This window comes from Lolium perenne, chromosome 3 (assembly GCF_019359855.2).
Source record: "Lolium perenne isolate Kyuss_39 chromosome 3, Kyuss_2.0, whole genome shotgun sequence".
Taxonomy (NCBI): domain Eukaryota; kingdom Viridiplantae; phylum Streptophyta; class Magnoliopsida; order Poales; family Poaceae; genus Lolium; species Lolium perenne.
In genome coordinates this window covers 68,013,378-68,033,645 of record NC_067246.2, presented here as the reverse complement: position 1 = coordinate 68,033,645, position 20,268 = coordinate 68,013,378, and the positions used below count along the sequence as shown (strand labels likewise).

The following is a 20,268-nucleotide window of genomic DNA, read 5'->3' as shown; positions in this document are numbered from 1 at the left end:
AATTTTCGCGCTTTATTGCAACTAAACCTAAGAGGGATCGAGGTTCTCTCTCAATTGCAATTAGGGTTAGGCAATGTGAGTTAAGAATTTCGACATGATCTCTTTTGTAACTTGTATTTGGGAGATGATTTTGAATTGCCAAGTCATATTGAATTTAAAACTAAAGAAGTAAAAAAAAGTAAACAATATAGAATATGAATTATGAATTCATAATTCAAATACACTTCATAATTAAAATACATTTCATAATTCAAATCACTTTGAATTTCAATTTGCAATACAAATATATAAATCATTTATAAGTAAATGATACAAATGCAATTGAGCTCATAAGGAAAATTTGAGCTTTATTGATATACACACACATACAATGTCTTTACATTATCCATTATACAATAATTGGATGAATAAAAAAACAAAATAAAAAGAAGATTACATGAATTTGAATCCTAGGCTAAAATCCTAAACTAAATGTCTTGGAAGAAGTTGTCTTGGACCATTTCCATCTTTGAAACCTGCAAAATAGAGAGAAAGAGCTATACAGGGGATTAAAACCAAGTTAGTAACTATCCAGGGGTGAAACCAAGTGTCAAGGTGTGCATGTCCAAAATCTAGATAGAACCAGGATAACCATAGGCAGACCAAACCTAAGCCACACACAGGGCTCAAGTTTCACCGAAGTGACCACACAGCTCATGGAGCTGCTTTGCAAGCAACAACACAACAAGAACAGCTTAGTCACCAAGCCAAGCCAGGCTTGTGTGTCACAGTAAGAGGAGAAGCATAGTAGGTATAAAAGGGTAGAAACCCTAGAAACAAGACACCAGTCGACCAGATCACCATTCACCAAGCAACCAGATAGAAGCAGTGAGAGTTCATCTCTGTTCTTTCTCAAGAACAACAACAACCAATACTGAAACCATTTATCCATCCAAAAATCCAACCAACCAAACCAGTAGAAAGATGGGAACTTAACCAAGATCATCAGGAGCTAGGAGGAGAAGGACAAGTAACAAGATCATCAAGCAACTGCTCAACAGCAGTTGAGCTTAACCATCTAGGAGCTGGAGCAAGGTATACTAAATACCTGGAGAGGATCCAGTGGATCCAATCCATCATTTCTGCATGACACAAGTCATGGGATGAGCAGATGCTCATGGGTGATCATCACTTGGTGTTGACCAAGGATCACTAGTAAAGGGAGCAACTAGAGCCTAAAACCCATCCAGAAGTACAGATGTGCACACAAGCAAGCACACATGCACAGATAGCACCAGTAGAGGGTTTACAAGTAATAGCAGCTACCAAGAACAACCTAGTGAAACCCTAGTCACTAAACCATAGATTTCTTCACAGGAAAGCATAATGGCTTTCATATCAATTATGATTCCCTATTATGTAAGCAGAGATGAGTAGCCAACAAGATCTAGCCAACTGTGTGAGCAACCAAGCAGTAGCAATGCTACCGAGGTCACATCAAACACAAAACCATCCATTTAACCAAAATTGTAAGTCATCATCATCATCCAGAAATGGATTCAGACTTGGATTATTTCCAAATTGATCATGGAAATATCAAATCATGCATAGCAAGGAAATTAATCAACACTGCATAAGCTAATCCATCCAGGAATGAATACATAACAAATCTATGCATGAATCATGCAATAGCATCATCGAGAGGCAACAACAACATGCACCATTGCATCCTAGCCACTGGATCAAGTCCAGTGAGCTATGGACAACAACAGCAGCACACACACAGATACATAAGCATCACGAGCAAGTATGAGTGACAACAATAGCCAGTAATTCATCCATTTAGCAAAGGAATTGACCAATAATTATCCACTAGCATATAATTGATCAAACAGATCAAATAGATCAAGCACAAGGCATAGCAGAGCATCATAGACAAGCAGTAATCCAAGAATTGGATCAAATGAAGCCTACACAGGGCATGAGTGAGCATCACTAACACCACAAGTGTCAGTAGTTCTAACCTAGGCCAATAGCAAGTTTAGTAAGCATATGAATAAGCCATCAAGCATATGAACAAGTCTAGTAGGAATATGATCAAGGGCCAGTAAGCAATTGCACAACATATAGACATGAACACATAGGATGAGAACAGCACAGTGAGCCAGTGGGCATGAGAATAGCATCAGGAGGCTTAGCTGTAGAGCAAAGAAAGGATAGCATGCAGAGCAGCATAGCAAGCAAGGCAGCACAGTAGCACAACATCAGCATACGCAGCAAGGCCGTAGGCACAAATCAAGAAGGAGTAGAGGGTGTAGAGGTAGATGAAGAGGAAAAGGAGGAGTACCTGGTGAAGAAGAGGTGGCAGCAATGGCGGCACGGTGGCACGGCCAACCACGGAGGCTCCAGACCGCGGCCAAGCCGTGCCAGGCCACACGCACACCACCAGAGAGGGCGGCGAACACCCAGGGTTGGCGAGGAATCGCATATCGATGGAGATCGCCACGGATCCGTCGGCGATTGCGAGCGTCACGCACGCGCTCGAGCTATCGAGGACAAAATCGACGAATCTACGCAGATGAGCAGACGCGCCATCGCGCACTGAGTCGTCTGAGCACTACGGCGAGCCCTAGCTCGGCCGGAGTTGGCCGGAGCAAGGCAGTGGCCATGGTGGCGGCGATGTTGCCACCGAATCGCCATGGGGTTAGGGTTTCGCAGAGAGAGGTGAGAGAGAGAGAGAGTGAGGTGGGCCGAAGTGTGGTTCGGTTCCACCGAACCATTTTTGGGCAGGCTTAGTAGGCTGTCCAAATGGGCCACGTTGGTGGGCCGGCCCAAGTGGGCCAGGGGGTATGTTTGTCTTTTTCATTTTATAAATAACTTATGAAATCTACCAAATAATAATAAATTAAAAATACCTCTAAAAATCCAAGAAAAATAGGTTTAATGAATAAGAAATTATTCTTAACAAGAATAAAATAAGAAATGGAATTTACTACAAAATTTCAAATTTTTAATTTAAATATGAACTTTAAATTTTAAATTGCAATTTTCCTTGGATTTAAAAATCAAGGAAAATTCTTAATCAATTCAAATAATTGTGATTCAAATATTTTCAAAAGGAATTCTATTATTCCAAGTCATTTCTTTTGAAGATTAAGATTTTCCAAAAAGGGAAATATCTTAATAATTCAAAATTCATTAATATTTCCAAAATGTAGAAAATCCTATTTTTCAAATTCTTTATTTGAAACCAATATTTTCCAAAAGAAAATATCAACTACTTTTCAATTTTTTTCTTGTTAGAAAAGAAAACAAGGTTAAAGTACTTAAAGAATTTATAAATTACCGCCAAAGGCACAAATACTTAACTCAACCCTAAATCTTAATAATCATGTTGGGGTAATGGATTCAACATGAAATAATGCAACCATGCATGCATCATTTGGATCTTATAACATTGTCTTTACCGGACAATGATGCTTCTTTACAAAACCGAGGTCCAGGTTCCATCCAATACATCGAACTGCATTATCTCGCAGTTACTGGGCAAGTTCACCCTTGCTCATGTCATCTTGATTATTTTATATGAATTTACCTGCAAAAGTACTATACTTACCATTCCTGCATTGAAAAGCAAATGTTACTTTTACAATTATGAATCTGATTATGTGGTGGGCAATGGAACCATGGTATGTGTTGATATGGTGGAGGTTCCATTGCAAGGGTTCTATTAATCTAGGACTAATCACCAATGCCATCTAGTGACTCTAGCGCCGTACAATTCGCGTTAACCATAAGATCTATAATGGCTCTGGGGAAGTCAGCTGTATCTTTTCCCTCTTGCATATCAACGGACTTGATAGGGCATGGCTGGGTATTGGGGATAACACTGCAGTAGGTTGGGAAATCCTTTAAAATCCCCATCCATGTGGATGAGAGGCTCTATCGTCTATGAGGGATTGTCCATAGTACACCGGGGGTAAAGCCGTATGATCGGGAGATGTCTACCGGGGGTGTACGGATGGACAAAAGGGTGGGTATGCAGGGTCGCGGAGAAGGCATTGATTGGCTTGGATCTTACACCTGGCGCCACACCAAGGAAGTGTGGACGAGAAAAGCGTCTCAGTTGGTATCAAGGATAAGTTCTCTTATGGGAAAAGTAACGCACCTCTGCAGAGTGTATCAAATTTGTGGCAGTCACTCCCTGTTTCGGGTAGGGAACTACGAACGCGGCAGGAAAGGAACGCCGTGAAGTTCTGTTCAACCTGTGAAGACTGGCAGGCATAGTTTTCAGAATAAAATCAACCTTTTGAAGAAATGTTTCCGAAACAATTGACCAGAGATTTTCTGATCAATGATCGTAGCTAGTGCATCAAACACATTTCCTCTTTTGAGCTTGTTGATTACCTCTGTACTCACTTTCTTTCGACACCCTTGCTAGACTATGACAATGAAGTGGAGGCCACCGATGAAGCACCGGAAGGAGATCACGAGCTGGTCTACGAGGAACCTGATCTGTCCGGAGGAGTGGAAGGCGTGGACTATGGGATAGTCTACGGGCCCGACAACAATGAGGCGGAGGAGTAGCGTCTTACCTTAGTTATCATAGAGCCGAGCAGCGTATTAGCTTACCTAAATAAGTTGCTGAGATCAGTTTATGATTTATGTTGGTTTGTAATAAAACTTCAGTAGTATCTTAGGGTGTTCTCATCGGACCTGTGAGAATACCAACTTGTTAAGACTGTGATTGTAATATAATCTCGAGTGTTATGACCCGCAATGTTTCTGTTGTACCACTATGAGGGATGTGATATTTGTGAAGAAGTCCCTTCATGAAGATCATATCAACGACTTGTATACTACAACATGCAGTGGTATGCTGGGTCACCGCAATAAAACTTGTTTATCTTGCTTACTATGTAAAGAGCCTTTCTTTTACTTTTATGTTGAGTCTTCATCTTCTTCTTTATGCACCAATTAAGAGATCATAGTTATCATTCTTAGTGCAATGTGCACAGTCCCAAAATTATTATTGATTGATTCATGATTATGCTATTGCTTGTTCTTAAATTACTTGTATCTAGTCACCCTCTGAACTTTGAAGGTGTCCTAGAATTTATGTTTTGCTATTCCATAAAGGACATGTTGAGTACCACTTTGTTATGTTTACTCTATGCTCATAAACAAACAGTTGCTTTCAATGCAATATTATCCATGATCATTTGTTTGAGTTACTTCTCATGTTATAACATAGTTGCTAATTTCTATTGTTAGAATTATATCTATCATGTCTATGTTTAGAGAACTTTAATCCCAGCTCACAATGCTTTACAATGCTTGATCAAGATTACGTTGGCTTTATGCCACCTCAAAAATTATTTTGTTATCACTTACCTACTCCAGGACGAGCAGGAGTTAAGCTTGGGAATGCTTGATATGTATTAAACGTATCTATAATTTTTCATGCTCCATGCTTGTTTTATACCAATTTATATATGTTTTGCTTACACTTCATTGCACTTTTATACATTTTCCGGCACTAACCTATTGACAAGATGTCACAGTGCCAGTTCCCTATTTTTTACTGTTTTGTATTTCAGAAAAGTTGTATAGAAAATATTCTCGGAATTCGACGAAACAAAAGCCGAAGATCTTATTTTTCCGTAACGAAGACGAAGTCCGGAGGAGAGAAGAAGGGGGGCCACAGGGTGGCCAGACCATTCCTAGGCGCGGCCTGGCCCTGGCCTGCGCCTAGGGGTGGTCTGGGCCTCTGGGGCCACCGGCCTACACCGATCTCGCCCTTCTGCCTATATAAAGCTCCTGACGCAAAAACCCTAAATTAATCAACCTCCATCCATGAAAAGTCTCGTAGCTCCGCCACCGTCGCAGACAAGATCCGGGGGACAAAAGTCTCTGTTCCGGCACCCTGCCGGGACGGGGAATTGCCCCGAAGCTATCTCCAGCGACTCCACCGCCATCTTCATCGCCTTTGTTGACTCCCATGTTGAGGAGTGAGTAGTTCTCCCCCGAGGCTGAGGGTCTACCGGTAGCAATGTGGTTTATCTCTCTCCCATGGTGTGATCTTTATGTGATCATGAGCTTTGGAATCTAAATATTGTTATGCTATTCAAGTGGATTTTACCAATGTGATCTCCGGAGACTCCTTGTCGCACGTGTGTAAAGGTGACAGTGTGTGCACCATGTGGGTCTCTTAGGCTATATTTCACAGAATACTTGTTAACTGAATTATGATTTGAGTTGGATGTCTCTATGAAATTGTGGTGTGTTAGTACCTCATATGATTGCTCAAAGTGATAGCATGGGGTGTTCATTAGTATTTGGGAATACGTCTTTAAGGTTTACTTTTGCAGCCCTATGAAGTGAATTAGTGTTCGTTATCCAATCAGAGAGTAGTTCAGAGTAGCATAGTGAAGTGCTTATATTTATATTCCTTTATGATAACATTGTTGATAGTGTCCACAAGTGAAAGTATGATCCCTAGGCCTTGTTTCCAAACATCGAATCACCGTTTATTTACTGTTTTACTACATGTTTACTTGTTGCCATATTTATTTCAAATTGTTATTACCACTCATATTCATCCATATCACTTGCATTTTACTATCTCGCGCCAAACTAGTTCACCTATACACCCGACAAGTGTATTGGGTGTGTTGGGGACACAAGAGACTTCTTGTATCGTAATTGCAGGGTTGCTTGAGAGGGATATCTTTGACCTCTACCTCCGTGAGTTCGATAAACCTTGGGTGATCCATTTAAGGGAAACTTATTGTTGTTCTACAAACCTCTGCACTTGGAGGCCCAACACTATCTACAAGAGTAGAAGCGTGCGTAGACATCAAGGAGCTGAAACAAGCTATCGGGGGCGAAAGGTACCGAAGCCCTGAGCGAAAGGTACCTAGGCCTACCAACGGTGGTGGGAAAGTCGAAAGATAGGTGCTTCCAATATATTACAGAGAGGTCGGGGGCTATGGTGTGTGGTTGGAAGGGCCATGGGTTGTCAAAGAAAGCCAAGGAAATACCGGTGAAATCAGTTTTACAGGCCACTCCAACCTACCCAATGAGTTGCTTCAAGTTCAATAAACGACAATGCAAGAAGCTGAGCTCAATTACTTCTGGCATCTGGTGGGGTCATGCGGATGGATCTCGACGAGTTAACTGGATCTCGTGGGACAAAATGTGTCAGCCTAAGAGAGCGGGAGGCATGGGCTTCAGAAATTTCGAGGTCTTTAACCAGGCGATGCTGGTGAAGGAGTTTTGGAGGCTCCTAACTATGCCAAACTCGCTTTGCGCGAGGGTGCTCAAAGCTCGATATTTCAAACATTCGGATATTCGACATGCTGGTTGTCCAGGGGGGATCCTTTTCCTGGCGTAGTATCTTACATGCAAGCGACTTACTGAAGAATGGTCTTATTTGGCGAGTTGGAAATGGTCGCAGTATTGATGTTTGGAACAGTAACTGGATTCCCAGAGCTGGCTTGCAACGGCCACTGGTTCGCATGCCAGAGGCGCCCGCGGAGGGAGTCAAAACGGTGACAGATTTGCTAACTGAAGACGGCTTGGCCTGGAATGAGGTGAAGCTGCAGGAGTTTTGTTTTGGCTTTGACGCGCAGGATATTCAGAAGATCGCCATTGGAGGGCCCTCCACGGATGATTGCCCAGCCTGGAATTTTACGAAGAATGGCGTCTTTTCTGTCCGGTCCGCTTACCACTTTCAAATGAAACAGCGGAAGCTCAATGCGGGAAGGAGTGAGTCATCATCTTCAGCTGATGAACACAAAGGTTGGCTCACGTTGTAGGGTGCCAACATACTTGGAAAAGTCAAGGTTCATGTTTGGCGACTAATTCACAATGGATTGGCGGTCGGTGCAGAGCTACAGAGACGTAGAATCAAGGCGGGGATATGTTGTGTAGCTTGCGGGCGGGAGGAGACAACCTTGCACATGTTTTGGCTTTGTCCACATGCTTAACAGGTGTGGCTGCAAGTTGCGAAACAGGTCGGTGCGGAACCAGAAATTACTATCTAGCTGGATGCTGGAGTGGCTGGCTTTGGTCAAAGAGTCGGAGATGGATATTATGTTGATGGAGCTCTATCAGATATGGCTTGCGAGGAATGATGCACGTGAGAAGAAGGCCATCGATAACCCGGAGTCTGTAGCCCGGCGTGCTGTCTCGTTAGTTGAGGAGTGGTAGGGTGTCCATGGACAAGTTCATCATGCTGCACCAAAGCCAAAGGAATGTTTCCTCCCACCAATGGTTGGCTGGATAAAGATCAACACAAATGGAGCTATGGTGAAATCAGTGGACAAGGGGGGCGGAGGAGTGGTCGTTCGGGGCCATGATGGACGGTTCTTGGCTGTATCGTGCCATTTTTTCCCTTCGCTGTCAGATCCTGAGGATGCTGAGCTGCGGGCGTGCGAACAAGGGCTGCTATTGATCAAACGCCTCAAGCTGAAGCAAGTGATTCTGGAGCTCGACAGTGCGGCGGTGGTGGCGAAGCTGAATAGTACTGAGCTTGACAGATCATCCCATGGATTGCTGATTGAAAAACTGAAGAAAGCTTTTAGGGAGATTGATGGACATGTGATCAAGCTAGTGGGCAAGGCGTACGGCTAATACAGTTGCCCATAAGCTAGCTAAAGAGGGTTGCAGTGTTCAGTGTAGCAGAACTTGGTTTTTTACTTTTCCCGGATTGTATTAAGGATGTACTAGACTTGGACTTGTCGTTTGGTTAATAATAAACGCAACCCTTCTCTAAAAAAAAGCTTGTCCTCAGCGCGTAACAGCGGGGTGAGAAGAACATCGCCTTGAAGCCGTAGCTCGTCCCCATACGGAGAAAGATGACACAGTAGTTGGCGGCCCTCCCGGAGAGTGGCCTCGCGCTGCGTAACCGCGCTGCAAGCGAGCAACACCTGCAAGGAGCCCACAATTAAAATGGTGGCGCAGGACTAGGGGGAGGACGACCGGCGGCCCCATCAAAGCGCTGGCACAAGAGCACGGGGAGAGCAAGCGGCGACCCCATCGAAGCACCGACGGGGGAGCACGGGGAGGCTGTAGTCGCGAACCTCTCGCAGATGGCGGTGAAGTGTGCTCATGAGGCGTAATGGTGGTCCTCCAGTAGAAGGTGGCGGTGATGTACCGCCAGTCGTACATGTCGAGGTGGATAGGGCGAAAGGGGTGCGGAGGACCGGAGAGGTGCAGATCGCCGGCGAGGTCTCACAGATGGAACGCGATGCAGGAGGCGAGCCTGACTTATCTAAAGATAAGGTTCGATCATTTAGTTGTGTGGACCAGCACGCCGCCGCATAAAGAGCGTGTGTGTGCGGCGCCTCCACGTATCATTGCTCTTTGGGTGTGTTCGGTTGTAGAACCAGAGGGGACGGAATGGAATGGTTCTATTCCGAGATCATGGAGTGGTTCCGACTCCACGTTCAGTTTGCCAAAAAAACAAGGAACGGAATGTTTCCTTTTTTTTTGGTTCCGATCCATGTTCGGTTCGGAAAATGAGAGGAACCGAATGGTTCCAACTGCTAAATATTTCATTGATTTGAGCCTAAGTTTAACGCTCTCTATAAATCTTGATTAATTGAAATAAATTAGAGCCAGAATCGTTCAAACTCACAGGAAAAATCTTGCCTGGCCGCGCCGGATCCTTGGCTGCTGGGTGCGCCTGCTCGGCACCGCGTGTGTCCGGCTGCAACCGCACGCTCGTGCCTGCCTGACGCCGTGTGTGCCTGACCGCAGTCGCGCGCTCGTGCCTGCTCGCCGCCGCGCGTGCCTGGCCACGCCGCCGGGTCCCTGGCCACCGCATGCTCGTGCCTGGCCACAGCCGCGTGTGCCCGGCAGCTGCCGCTCGTGCCTGCGAGTCCTTGACCATCGCGCTCGTTGCTCGCGAGTTCCCTATGTTCTATCACTATTTTTTCTCGTAGTCAGTCGTTCCTCACGTCCGGCTGATTTGGTGGAACAAGCTTGTTTCGCATATGAGAGGAATATTCCATTTCTGGAATGAGTTGGTTCCGTTTCTTTACCCAACCTAACACAAGAATGTGCTATAAATACGGAACGGTTCCGTTCCGTTCCTCTTCATTCTGGAACCGAATACACCTTTGATTAAAATGCAACGCCACCTGCGTAGTCAATCCAGAGAAAGAATTAGAAGAGAATACACCGGATTCCCTTTCTTGCAGTAAACCGCCCCTGTTTTCGTTTCCGCGCGAAGTGCTATTGTTTCTTAATCCCGCACGCTGCTCAAGCAGCCTTTTTCGCCACACGCGCTATTGGCCGCTCGTATTTAAAAAAAAAAGATTTGGCCACTCGTATTTTTCTCTCGACAATGTGGGCTGGCCGTTGCCTGCTGCCTTCTTTTCCTTTCGGGCAGTTTCTCTCAGAAACGTGGGGCTGCACGTTCTTTTTTATTTTTATTTCATTTTCTCAATTCTCCCTTTTATCTTTGTTTTTGAATTTCCCTTTTATCAACATCCTTTCCTCAATTTCATTTCCTTTTCCATTTTTTTGCTTTTTTACTTTTGTATCAGAATTTATGTTTATTTAGACTAACATTTTTCTAATTTCCCTCTTTTGGGTCCCTATTTTTATAGGGGAAATATAACAGGTGGAAAAGATCACTTGCAACTCGAATAAACTACCACTTTCAACTAAAATAACTTTTATTTTTACAATATAAACTCCACATAATGTTTATGTTACATAAAATATTTCAAATAAAATTAACTTTCAGAGGGTAACTTTTCATATTTAACGTCCATACATAAATTTTCTAAATGAAATCAGCTTTTTGGGTTGATAATTGTTCACATTTACCGTTGTTAGATAACGGGAAGAGGGGTTGATAAATTCTAAGCTAAAATATCGCTAAAATATTTTAAATGAAATTAGCCTTTTGGGTCGATAAATTTTCACATGTACGTTGATAAATAATGGGCAGAGGGGCTGATAAATTGTGAGCTAAACATTTTCCCAAAATATTCTAAACGAAATTAGGTTATTGGGTTGATAACTTTTCACATTTACTGTTAATTAATAATGTGCAAAGGGGTTGATAAATTATGAGCTAAAATGTTCCACAAATATTCTACATGAAATTAGTTTTTCAGTTTGAGAACTTTTCACATTTACCGTTGATAAATAACGAGTAAATGGGTTTATAAATTTAAGAGCTAAAAATATGCCAAAATTATTCTAAATGAAATTATATTTTAGAGTTGATAACTTTTCACATTTACTATTGATAAATAACGAGTAGATGTGTTGATAAATTTGAGAGCTAAAAATGTCCCAAAAATATTCTAAATAAAATTATCTTTTTCGGGTTGATAACTTTTCACATTTACCGTTGATAAATAACTGGTAGATGGGTTGATAAATTTGAGAGCTAAAAATGTCCCAGAAATATTCTAAATAAAATTAGCTTTTTGGGTTGATAGGTTTTCACATTTATTGTCGATAAATAATGGGTAGATGGGTTGATAAATTGTGAGCTAAAACAGTCACCTAAATATTATAAATAAAATTAATTATTGGGGTGGTAACTTTTCACTTTTACTGTCGATAAATAATGGGTAGAGGGTTGATACTTTTGAGCTAAAAAAGTCACTCAAATATTATAAAAGATATTAACTTTCAGGTTCGATAACGTTTCGTATTTACCGTTGATATTTAGCGGGCGTAAGGTTGATAAATTGTGAGCTAAAAAAGCGCCTAAAATATTCTCAAAGATGTCAACTTTTAGTGTCGATTAGGTCTGACATTTACTATTGATAAATAACAAGCATAGATAAATTGTAAGCTCAAAAAAGTTTTTAAGTTATTTTGTATGATAACATTTTCGGTTGGTTACCACTGATAAATCAGGTGTTCTGAGGGTTGATAAATTTTAGCCCAAAAAAAAGTTTTCAAAATGTATCAACATGGGTGCTAGTTTTAAAGATCTCGAGAGACCAGTTTATTTGTGAAGATGGATCCTAAATTAGAATTGTCGTGTGAAAGACAAAACATTTTAAATTTTCGAATTACAAAATATTCTCTCGGTGTTGACTTGGCGTTGACTTGGGATCGAACCTTTGCACATAAGAATTTAGGCAGAAAAATTACTCGCGGCCAGAATAAAGAAAAAGGAGATTAGTTGAGTCCATGTTTTATCGGCTAGGATGAACTCACGTGCACGTGCATCCCAGGCCACGTGCGAGCCTCCATTTTTTTAGCTGCAATCGTCCTCTTTTTAAGATGTGCGTATGTGAAGTTAATACTAAGCATTCGAGTATTTCTCTAAACCGTCTTTCAAACGGATCGAACGTTTGGTGGATGTCACTCCCCAGCCGTGTCACCCAAACGTCATCCCTAAACTTTTTTTAACATTAAATACATTTTTTTGCATTTTTATTTCGATAGAAAAAAGAAATATTTCACAAAGTAATACATAATTCGAAACATAGTTTACACAAAATAAGACATAGTTTGGAACATGGTTTCCACAAACTAATACATAGTTTGAACCATGGTTGACACAAATATATGGAACATATGCCATCTTACCCCTGTGACAAGCAAGATTTGATCATTGTTGCTTGTATGGCACTTCATAATTTTATCAGCGACGGCAACTTGAGATAAAGAGTTTGATAGATGTGATCGTGATGAGTACTACATGCCAGGGGATCTACTACCTCAACCTATTGGTCGGGTATCTAACATTATGCATGGTGATGATGCTTTCATGAAAGTAACCAGGAAGAGAATAGCTGATGGATTATTGGCATGTACAGATGGAGTTTAATTTTACGCACTACTTTCGGGTGATGGTTGATGTACGTTTAGGATGATGGTTGGTAATTTAACGTGTATTTTGGAAGATGGTTTCAATTTCTTAAATATTTGTATACATACTTGTCATTTCGATGAAACCCCGACAGAAGCAATAACTAGAACACCCACAAATGAAGACATAACATACATTTTACATTAATTATGGTCCGTAAAGCTGCCCAAATAGCAAAGTAACAAACAGACAGATTCTGATTCTCAGATCTCACAGCAGGGTAAACAAGCAGACTGCTTCTAATTCCAGAAATCAAGAATCACAGCTGATTCTCAGGAATCAGGATTGACAGCAGAATCTCAGAATCCAAAGCCCAAATAAAGGGAGTCTTTAGACGCTCTGCTTGTCAGCACCTCGGCTCGTGCGCACCCTAGGTCCCTTGTTCGAATCCTTCCAAGAGCAAGGTTGTTTATATAAAGGCATCATTCTCCATTGACTGCCATTACACACAGTAGTATACCATACATTGGACAAAGATAAAGAAGATCGAAACTCAACATAATAAATAAGGAAACAGAGAGAATCGGACAATTCTACATATTCCTTCCATCTAAACCGAACACATTACACATTATGTTTGCAAGCAAACCATTCTTCTTAAGTACATAGTACTAAAAAACCAAATCCAACAAGTGCAGGATTCTTAAACCCATTGATGATTTAGTTTCCACTTCGTGCACACTAAGAAGTTTCCAAAGGAAGCAATATATATAAAAGCTTACCATAGCAGTTTTAGAGAGGGAGTGTCATATCCAAAATAACATCAACATTTATGAATACACTAAGTAATGCACACTTGCATCTGCTATCTGGGGAGATATGTGCTAGGCAGGGCCGGCCCTAGGGGGAGTGTTAACACTGAACCTGACGAAGAGGGCCCACATGCAGTGGCCCAGCGCGAGCAAAAGGAAAGGAAGGAGAGCACGTCGATTTTGACAAAATTAACCTAAATCTGGAAAGATCACACAAAATAACTTGGTTTCGAAAAGATTTCACAAAATAACCTTTTGCTCGGCTCCGCACAAGATGGAGCCATGCTCAGTAGCACGGCTCCGTCCCATGTGGAGCCAAGATGAGAAGCATAGCGCCGTGGCAGGTGGAGTCAAACTCAATAGCACGGCTCCGTCCAGGGTGGAGTCAAGCTCATAAGCACAACGTCATCTCAGGCGGAGCCAAGCTCAGTAGCACGACTCCGTTCCAGGTGGAGCCAAGCTCAGTAGCATGGCTCTGTCCCAGGTGGAGCCATGGTCCTTAGCCGTTTCTAACAACAATTGAGAGTGGTTCATTCATCTACTGAGGACTAAGTTTATTGAGCTCAATAGAGAGGTTTGCATCATCTAGGACCACCACCAAGGGATAATCAAGACAGTTATTTTCTATTTCGTGCTTGTTTATGTGTGCAAAATTGTCACCGGTGGGCGCTTAAACCCCTACTGCGACAGAAAGTCATCCTACAATCTAACCTTGTCAGAAAAGACTTTGAGTGACTGATGCGCGCGAAACCCGTCAGAAGTAAGGCGCTCTGCTGGCAGTACTTATTAGGCACATGTAAGAAATTTTGTGGTGCCTTCGGATACGCGCCGAGTTATTATACTGTTGGTTGGTTAATAAGCGTCTCCGTTAGTTCGTTCTGATTTTCTAGAGAGTCTGGACGTCTTTCGGTTCGGGACTACAACCTGATGCTCGTTGGTACTAGATCGCATCCATGAACCCAAACTATTAAGGAAGCACATTGCAAAAAGAAGTAGACTAATATAGCAAGGATAGGGGGTGAGGGCGAAATGGGCCGTCTAGCAGGCTCCGTATTCGGGCCGGCCCGTATCGGCAGAATACGGGGCCCGTCAAACCCACCCCGCCACCCCCTACAAATACAGGGTGAAGGTGCGAGTGGGGGTCCAAACCCTCACTCGCAACCCTAGCTATATTATTCTATCCTTGCTATATTAGTCTACTTCTCTTTGCAATGTGCTTCCTTAATAGTTTGGGTTCATGGATGCAATCTAGTACCAACAAGCATCAGGTTGTAGTCACAACCTCGAACCGAAAGACGTCCAGACTCTCTAGAAAATCAGAACGAACTAATAACGGAGACGCTTATTAACCAACCAACAGTATAATAACTCGGCGAGTATCTGAAGGCACCACAAAATTTCTTACATGCGCCTAATAAGTACTGCCAGCAGAGCGCCTTACTTCTGACGAGTTTCGCGCGCATCAATGACTCAAAGTCTTTTCTGACAAGGTTATATTGTAGGGTGACTTTCTGTCGCAGTAGGGGTTTAAGCGCCCACCGGTGACAATTTTGCACACATAAACAAGCACGAAATAGAAAATAACTGTCTTGAGTATCCCTTGGTGGTGGTCCGAGATGATGCAAACCTCGCTATTGAGCTCAATAAACTTAGTCCTTAGTAGATGCATGAACCACTCTCAATTGTTGTTAGAAAACGGCTAAGGATCATGGCTCCACCTGGAACGGAGCCATGCTACTGAGGTTGGCTCCACCTGGAACGGAGTCGTGCTACTGAGCTTGGCTCCGCCTGAGACGGCGTTGTGCTTATGAGCTTGGCTCCACCATGGACGGAGCCGTGCTATTGAGTTTGGCTCCACCTGCAACGGCGCCATGCTTCTCATCTTGGCTCCACATGGGACGGAGCCGTGCTACTGAGCATGGCTCCATCTTGTGCGGAGCCGAGCAAAAGGTTATTTTGTGAAATCTTTTCGAAACCAAGTTATTTTGTGTGATCTTTCCAGATTTAGGTTAATTTTGTCAAAATCGACGGAGAGCACCAGGTACCCACGGACGGTGTGGTCTCGATGAGTGGCTGCCTATTAAGCATCGACGTCGACGACCGTTTCCACTGGCGAATGTTAAATGGTTGATGCCATTAGCTCTCTCTCTCTCTCATGAATTTGAATCTGTGGTGAATTAATCCCAGCTATGCTAGTCGAATTTGAGTCCGAACTACATCTCTGGTTAAGTGTAGTGCTAACAAATCGCTAACCGCGGCCAGGGAACCCAACCCGTCCATCCTCTCGGAAGACCACAAAAGGCCGTGCGCATGGGAGAAAATAAGACATGGGAAGGAGATCGACGGAGAGGCGTCTGCGACGGATGGAGAGAAAGACGACCTATCGTATGGCCATCCTTGGCAGCCGCACGGTCGCGGAAATGGAGAGGCGACTGAGCGGTCGTGGAGATGGTGAGGCGGCAGCGCCTGGAGGAGAGAATAGCGGCCTGCCGCAGGGCCTTCCTCGGCGACGGCGTGCTTGGACAATGGCGGAGAGATGCCGGTACCCGATGGAGGGAACGATGGCCAGTCATCGGTGTTGGCTGAGAGTCGTTTCGGGAGAGAGAAAAAACCATATTAGAGACGGAACCTGAAAACCGGGAGTCACCCCAACTGAAAATGGAAGTTGTCTCACAGTGCCTTTGTGTGCGGAAGGCGGAAGCCATCATGCGTCCATCGCCTCCCTCTCCGGCCGTGCGCACTGCCCTTGCAGAAGCCCCTCTACCATTATGGTTCTTGGATTTGGACTTTGGCAGGCTACCTCAGTCCTACCCTCTCTGGCCGAATGAAGACCGGAAAATCCTACCCTCTCTGGCCGAATGAAGACCGGAAGCCATCATGCGTCCATCGCCTCCCTCTCCGGCCGTGCGCACTGCCCTTGCAGAAGCCCCTCTACCATTATGGGTCTTGGATTTGGACTTTGGCAGGCTACCTCAGTCCTACCCTCTCTGGCCGAATGAAGACCGGAAAATCCCTTACAATTTTGTAGGGCTTGGGGTCCATAAAAGCATAAGCCATACTGTAATTTTATAAGTACCCGTCCAAAACAATGTCGTAGATTTATCTAAATCTAGACACATTAGCCTGCACCCCGAAAAGATATCACAATTTCTCCAAAATTTTGATATATTTGGACAGTCCGTCTCGAAAAAAATGTCGTGGATTTGTCTAAATTTTGATGTATTAGATCCTCACTCCATTCGGAAAAGGATGTCGAGATGGAGGGAGTATTACTTTACATATATATTCACGGAAACTCAAAACTGATCCCGGGTGCACACTCGGTATGTATATATAATATTTTTAAAAGCTAAAAAAATTTGGAAATATTTTTTCGCATGTAGCATCTAGAGAGACATGTTCTATGTGCACATGTCAAGTTTCACATAAAATCAATTTTTTTTGTACCATGTGTTTAAAATACAAAGGCACAAAACATATATTGGGTTTTGGTAGAACAACTTTGCGAGCATGTAACACGTTAAGATATACAAGTGATATTTTCTTGTATTTATTTAATATATTTTAAAATAAGTTTTAAAAGCATTTTAAACAAAGGGTGTATATGCAGGGGGGTGCAGAAACATCTTGTCCATATATTCACAGATTCAGACAGACAGTCACATAGTAGGATCTAGAGTAGTCGACATATATATGACAATATCGCATCCATATATATACCACTCAAAATGTACATGTAAATATATATGTGTGATTTTCATATATATTGTATGCGTATGCGCGTTAGAGTTGGAAGCGTACGTACGTTGCCCTAGCTAGCATCGTCTTGTCTGTTGCGCACCCTCACCTTGAGCCCATCCTTCATGTGGAGTATGATGGACAGCTTGGGTATCGCCTCGGTGCCGGCGACCTCCATCCGGAACCTGGGGACGACGGCAGCAACAACAGCTTTCATCTGCGAGAACGCCAGTTCCCTGCCGAGGCACGTACGGGGCCCCACGTTGAACGCCACGAACTTGTACGACGGCTGGTGCCGGAGCCGCCCCGCCTTGTTCAGCCATCGCTCCGGCCGAAACTCCAGACAGTCCTTGCCCCACACCGACTCCATGCGGCCCATCGAGTACAAAGACACGATCACCCGCCGCGTCGTCCCCACGGCCACGCCGCTCGGAAGCGTGTCCGGGCGCACTGCCGCCTTGTGCTCGAACGGCACTGGTGGGTACAGCCTGAGCGACTCCGACAACGCGGCGTGCAGGTAGACCAGTCGCTTCAGCTCGGCGGTATTGCGGTGCTGGCCAGACGGCGGGTGCTCGTGGAGCTCGGCGAGGATCTTTTCCTCGACGTCGGGGTGGTTTGAGATCAGCCAGAAGAACCATGTCAGTGCGGAGCTCGTCGTGTCACGGCCGGCGATCATGAGGTTAAGCGTCGTGTCACGTAAGAACCGGTCGAACTCGGCGCCTTCCTTGCCGACCTCCGCTTGGCACGCCAGGTACAACGTGAGCAGGTCGGCGCCGTCGTCGGTCTCGCCTCCGGTGGCGTCGGCACCGGCCGCGCGCTCTCGCCGGAGCGAGACGAACTCGGCGATAGACGCGTCGAGCACCTGCCGAGCCTGGTTCATCTTCTTGTGGTGGCCGATGTTTAGGTAGGTCTGGACCCTCAGCCACGCAATGGGCGTCACGTGCCGGTAGAACAGCACCTCCTCGGCGTCATCCATGGCCGCGGCAAAGGGGACTCGCGGGAAGTCGGCAGCAAGGCAGCCGGGGTCGACGCCGAACACGAACATCGCCGTGAGGTCGAACGTGAGGCGCATGAACACGTCCTGCATGTCCACAACGGCGCCAGCGGAAACGAACCCGTCCAGGAGCGGCACGAGCCCGTTGTGGAGCTTGCGCGCGGTGCTCACGGCGACGGTGGCGCGGAAATTCCCGTCCGACAGGAGCGCGTGCGCCTTGCGCCGCTGGAACGCCCACGACTCGCCGTCGGCGTTGAAGATGCCGTCGCCGAGCACGTCGAAGAGGACGGCGAACTCCTCGCCCTTGGGGTAGTTGCCGAAGTTGGCGGTGAAGATGTACGCCACGTCCTCCGGGTTGGCCGTCACGAGGACGTCGATCGGCGAACCCAAGGGCCCCCTGATGACGTGCGACATCCCGGGCGCCGCGCGCAGGAACTCCGTGAGCCAGTCGTGGACGCGCCCGGCGTTCACGGTGATCGCCGGCATCGCGCCCACCACCGGCCAGTTCGTCGGCAGCCCGTCCCGCCGGTGACACCTGAAGAGCATCAGGACGACGCAAGCAAGCGACGCCATGATCTCTGCCGGGTACTTGCCGAGGAAGCCTAGAACCCACCATGACACGACCTCCATTTCTTTTGCGTTTGTTTAAGCCGGTGGAGTGAAGTGTTGTCGTGTGAGTGAGCTAGCTTAGCCTTTGTGTCCTTTATATAAGTGGCTAGCTTAGGGTTTAGGTGCAGAGAGGTTTGGTGCACGTCAAGGCAGCTTTCTTCTACCCTAAAGACCGTGCTGAATGATCTCACCATCAGCATATATGTAAACTAAATTTCAATTTCCCATTTGCTAATTTTAGGTTAAACGAGAATTAAGTTAGTTATAGGTTAACCATTAGATTTGCATCTTGATTCATCTATACGAGAATTACACATGAACGTGCACATGTATGTATAATTGCATATGCACGTGAATTACACATAAAATTAGGTAACCAGGAATTAAGCTAATTCTAGGTTAACCAAGAATTAGTTGTGTCATTTCAATTTAGCTAGTCATCTTCCAAAAAAAAATTAAGGGTGTAACTAATTGTTAGTCGAATTAGTTCTCATTCAGATGCCACTATCAAATTTTAGTTGCAACCCATGTTGCAACTGATTACTAGCAGGAATCATAAAGTAAATCTAACGGTTTGGATTATTTTTTCTTAGTTGGATCTCCACGTGCACTTTAATTATTTTCAGATGTAACCCCACTTTAAAAAATAAAACTTAGCAATCCAAATTGCAACTCATATGAGCACGAACGGTGCAATCGGACCGTGTAGAACTTGACTAAGAACTAGCAGATCTGAAAAGGTAAACCCAGAAAATTAGCTAGTCTATTTCAAGGGTGCAACTGAATTGACTGCCCTCCTAATCCCCTTACCCCGCTCTTCCTGTCGTCATCACCAAAGGGCTACCATCGCCGGAAGCAACCCTCTATGTGAAGGAGATTATATATGCGAGTTGTTGCCATGGACAAGTAAGGCACCGCAAAAATAATGGTTAAACAAAGTTTGGGCTCTTCTGGAGTCTTTGATTTGATTGAATGGAAGGAAAGCGTGTAGCATTCGTGTTATAGCTAGCTACTGTACACATGGATTGAGTTGCTACCAATGTAACTAGCTACTTGCACCATTAGTTCCTGTACAGATAAGAGTGTTCTGGTGTACCGACTCTTCTCGATGAGCAATCCAACAGTGCTGTATAATAGTAGGTGGTTAGAGCAAATGCTTGCGAACCGATCATGCTAAGACTGATGGCACGCATGGAGAATTATTATTATGAAAGATATTTTATTTTAATAGGAAAGCAAAATTCAAGATTCAAATGGTCATTATTATTCTGAGAGCGTATCGGCACTACTTCCTCTCATGAAAGTTGGCTGAGATTTATCAATATTTAGATGTATATAGA

At 44.4% G+C, this 20,268-nt stretch overlaps 1 protein-coding gene across 1 annotated transcript; it reads right to left on the bottom strand.

Moving 5' to 3' along the window:
* Window positions 1–17,228: 17,228 nt before the first annotated feature.
* Window positions 17,229–18,982, bottom strand: LOC127341603 (alkane hydroxylase MAH1-like). The gene has a single exon (XM_051367464.2). It carries the CDS (start codon window positions 18,947–18,949, stop codon window positions 17,399–17,401), a length of 1,551 nt encoding a protein of 516 aa, XP_051223424.2. The 5' UTR covers window positions 18,950–18,982; the 3' UTR covers window positions 17,229–17,398.
* Window positions 18,983–20,268: the final 1,286 nt, after the last annotated feature.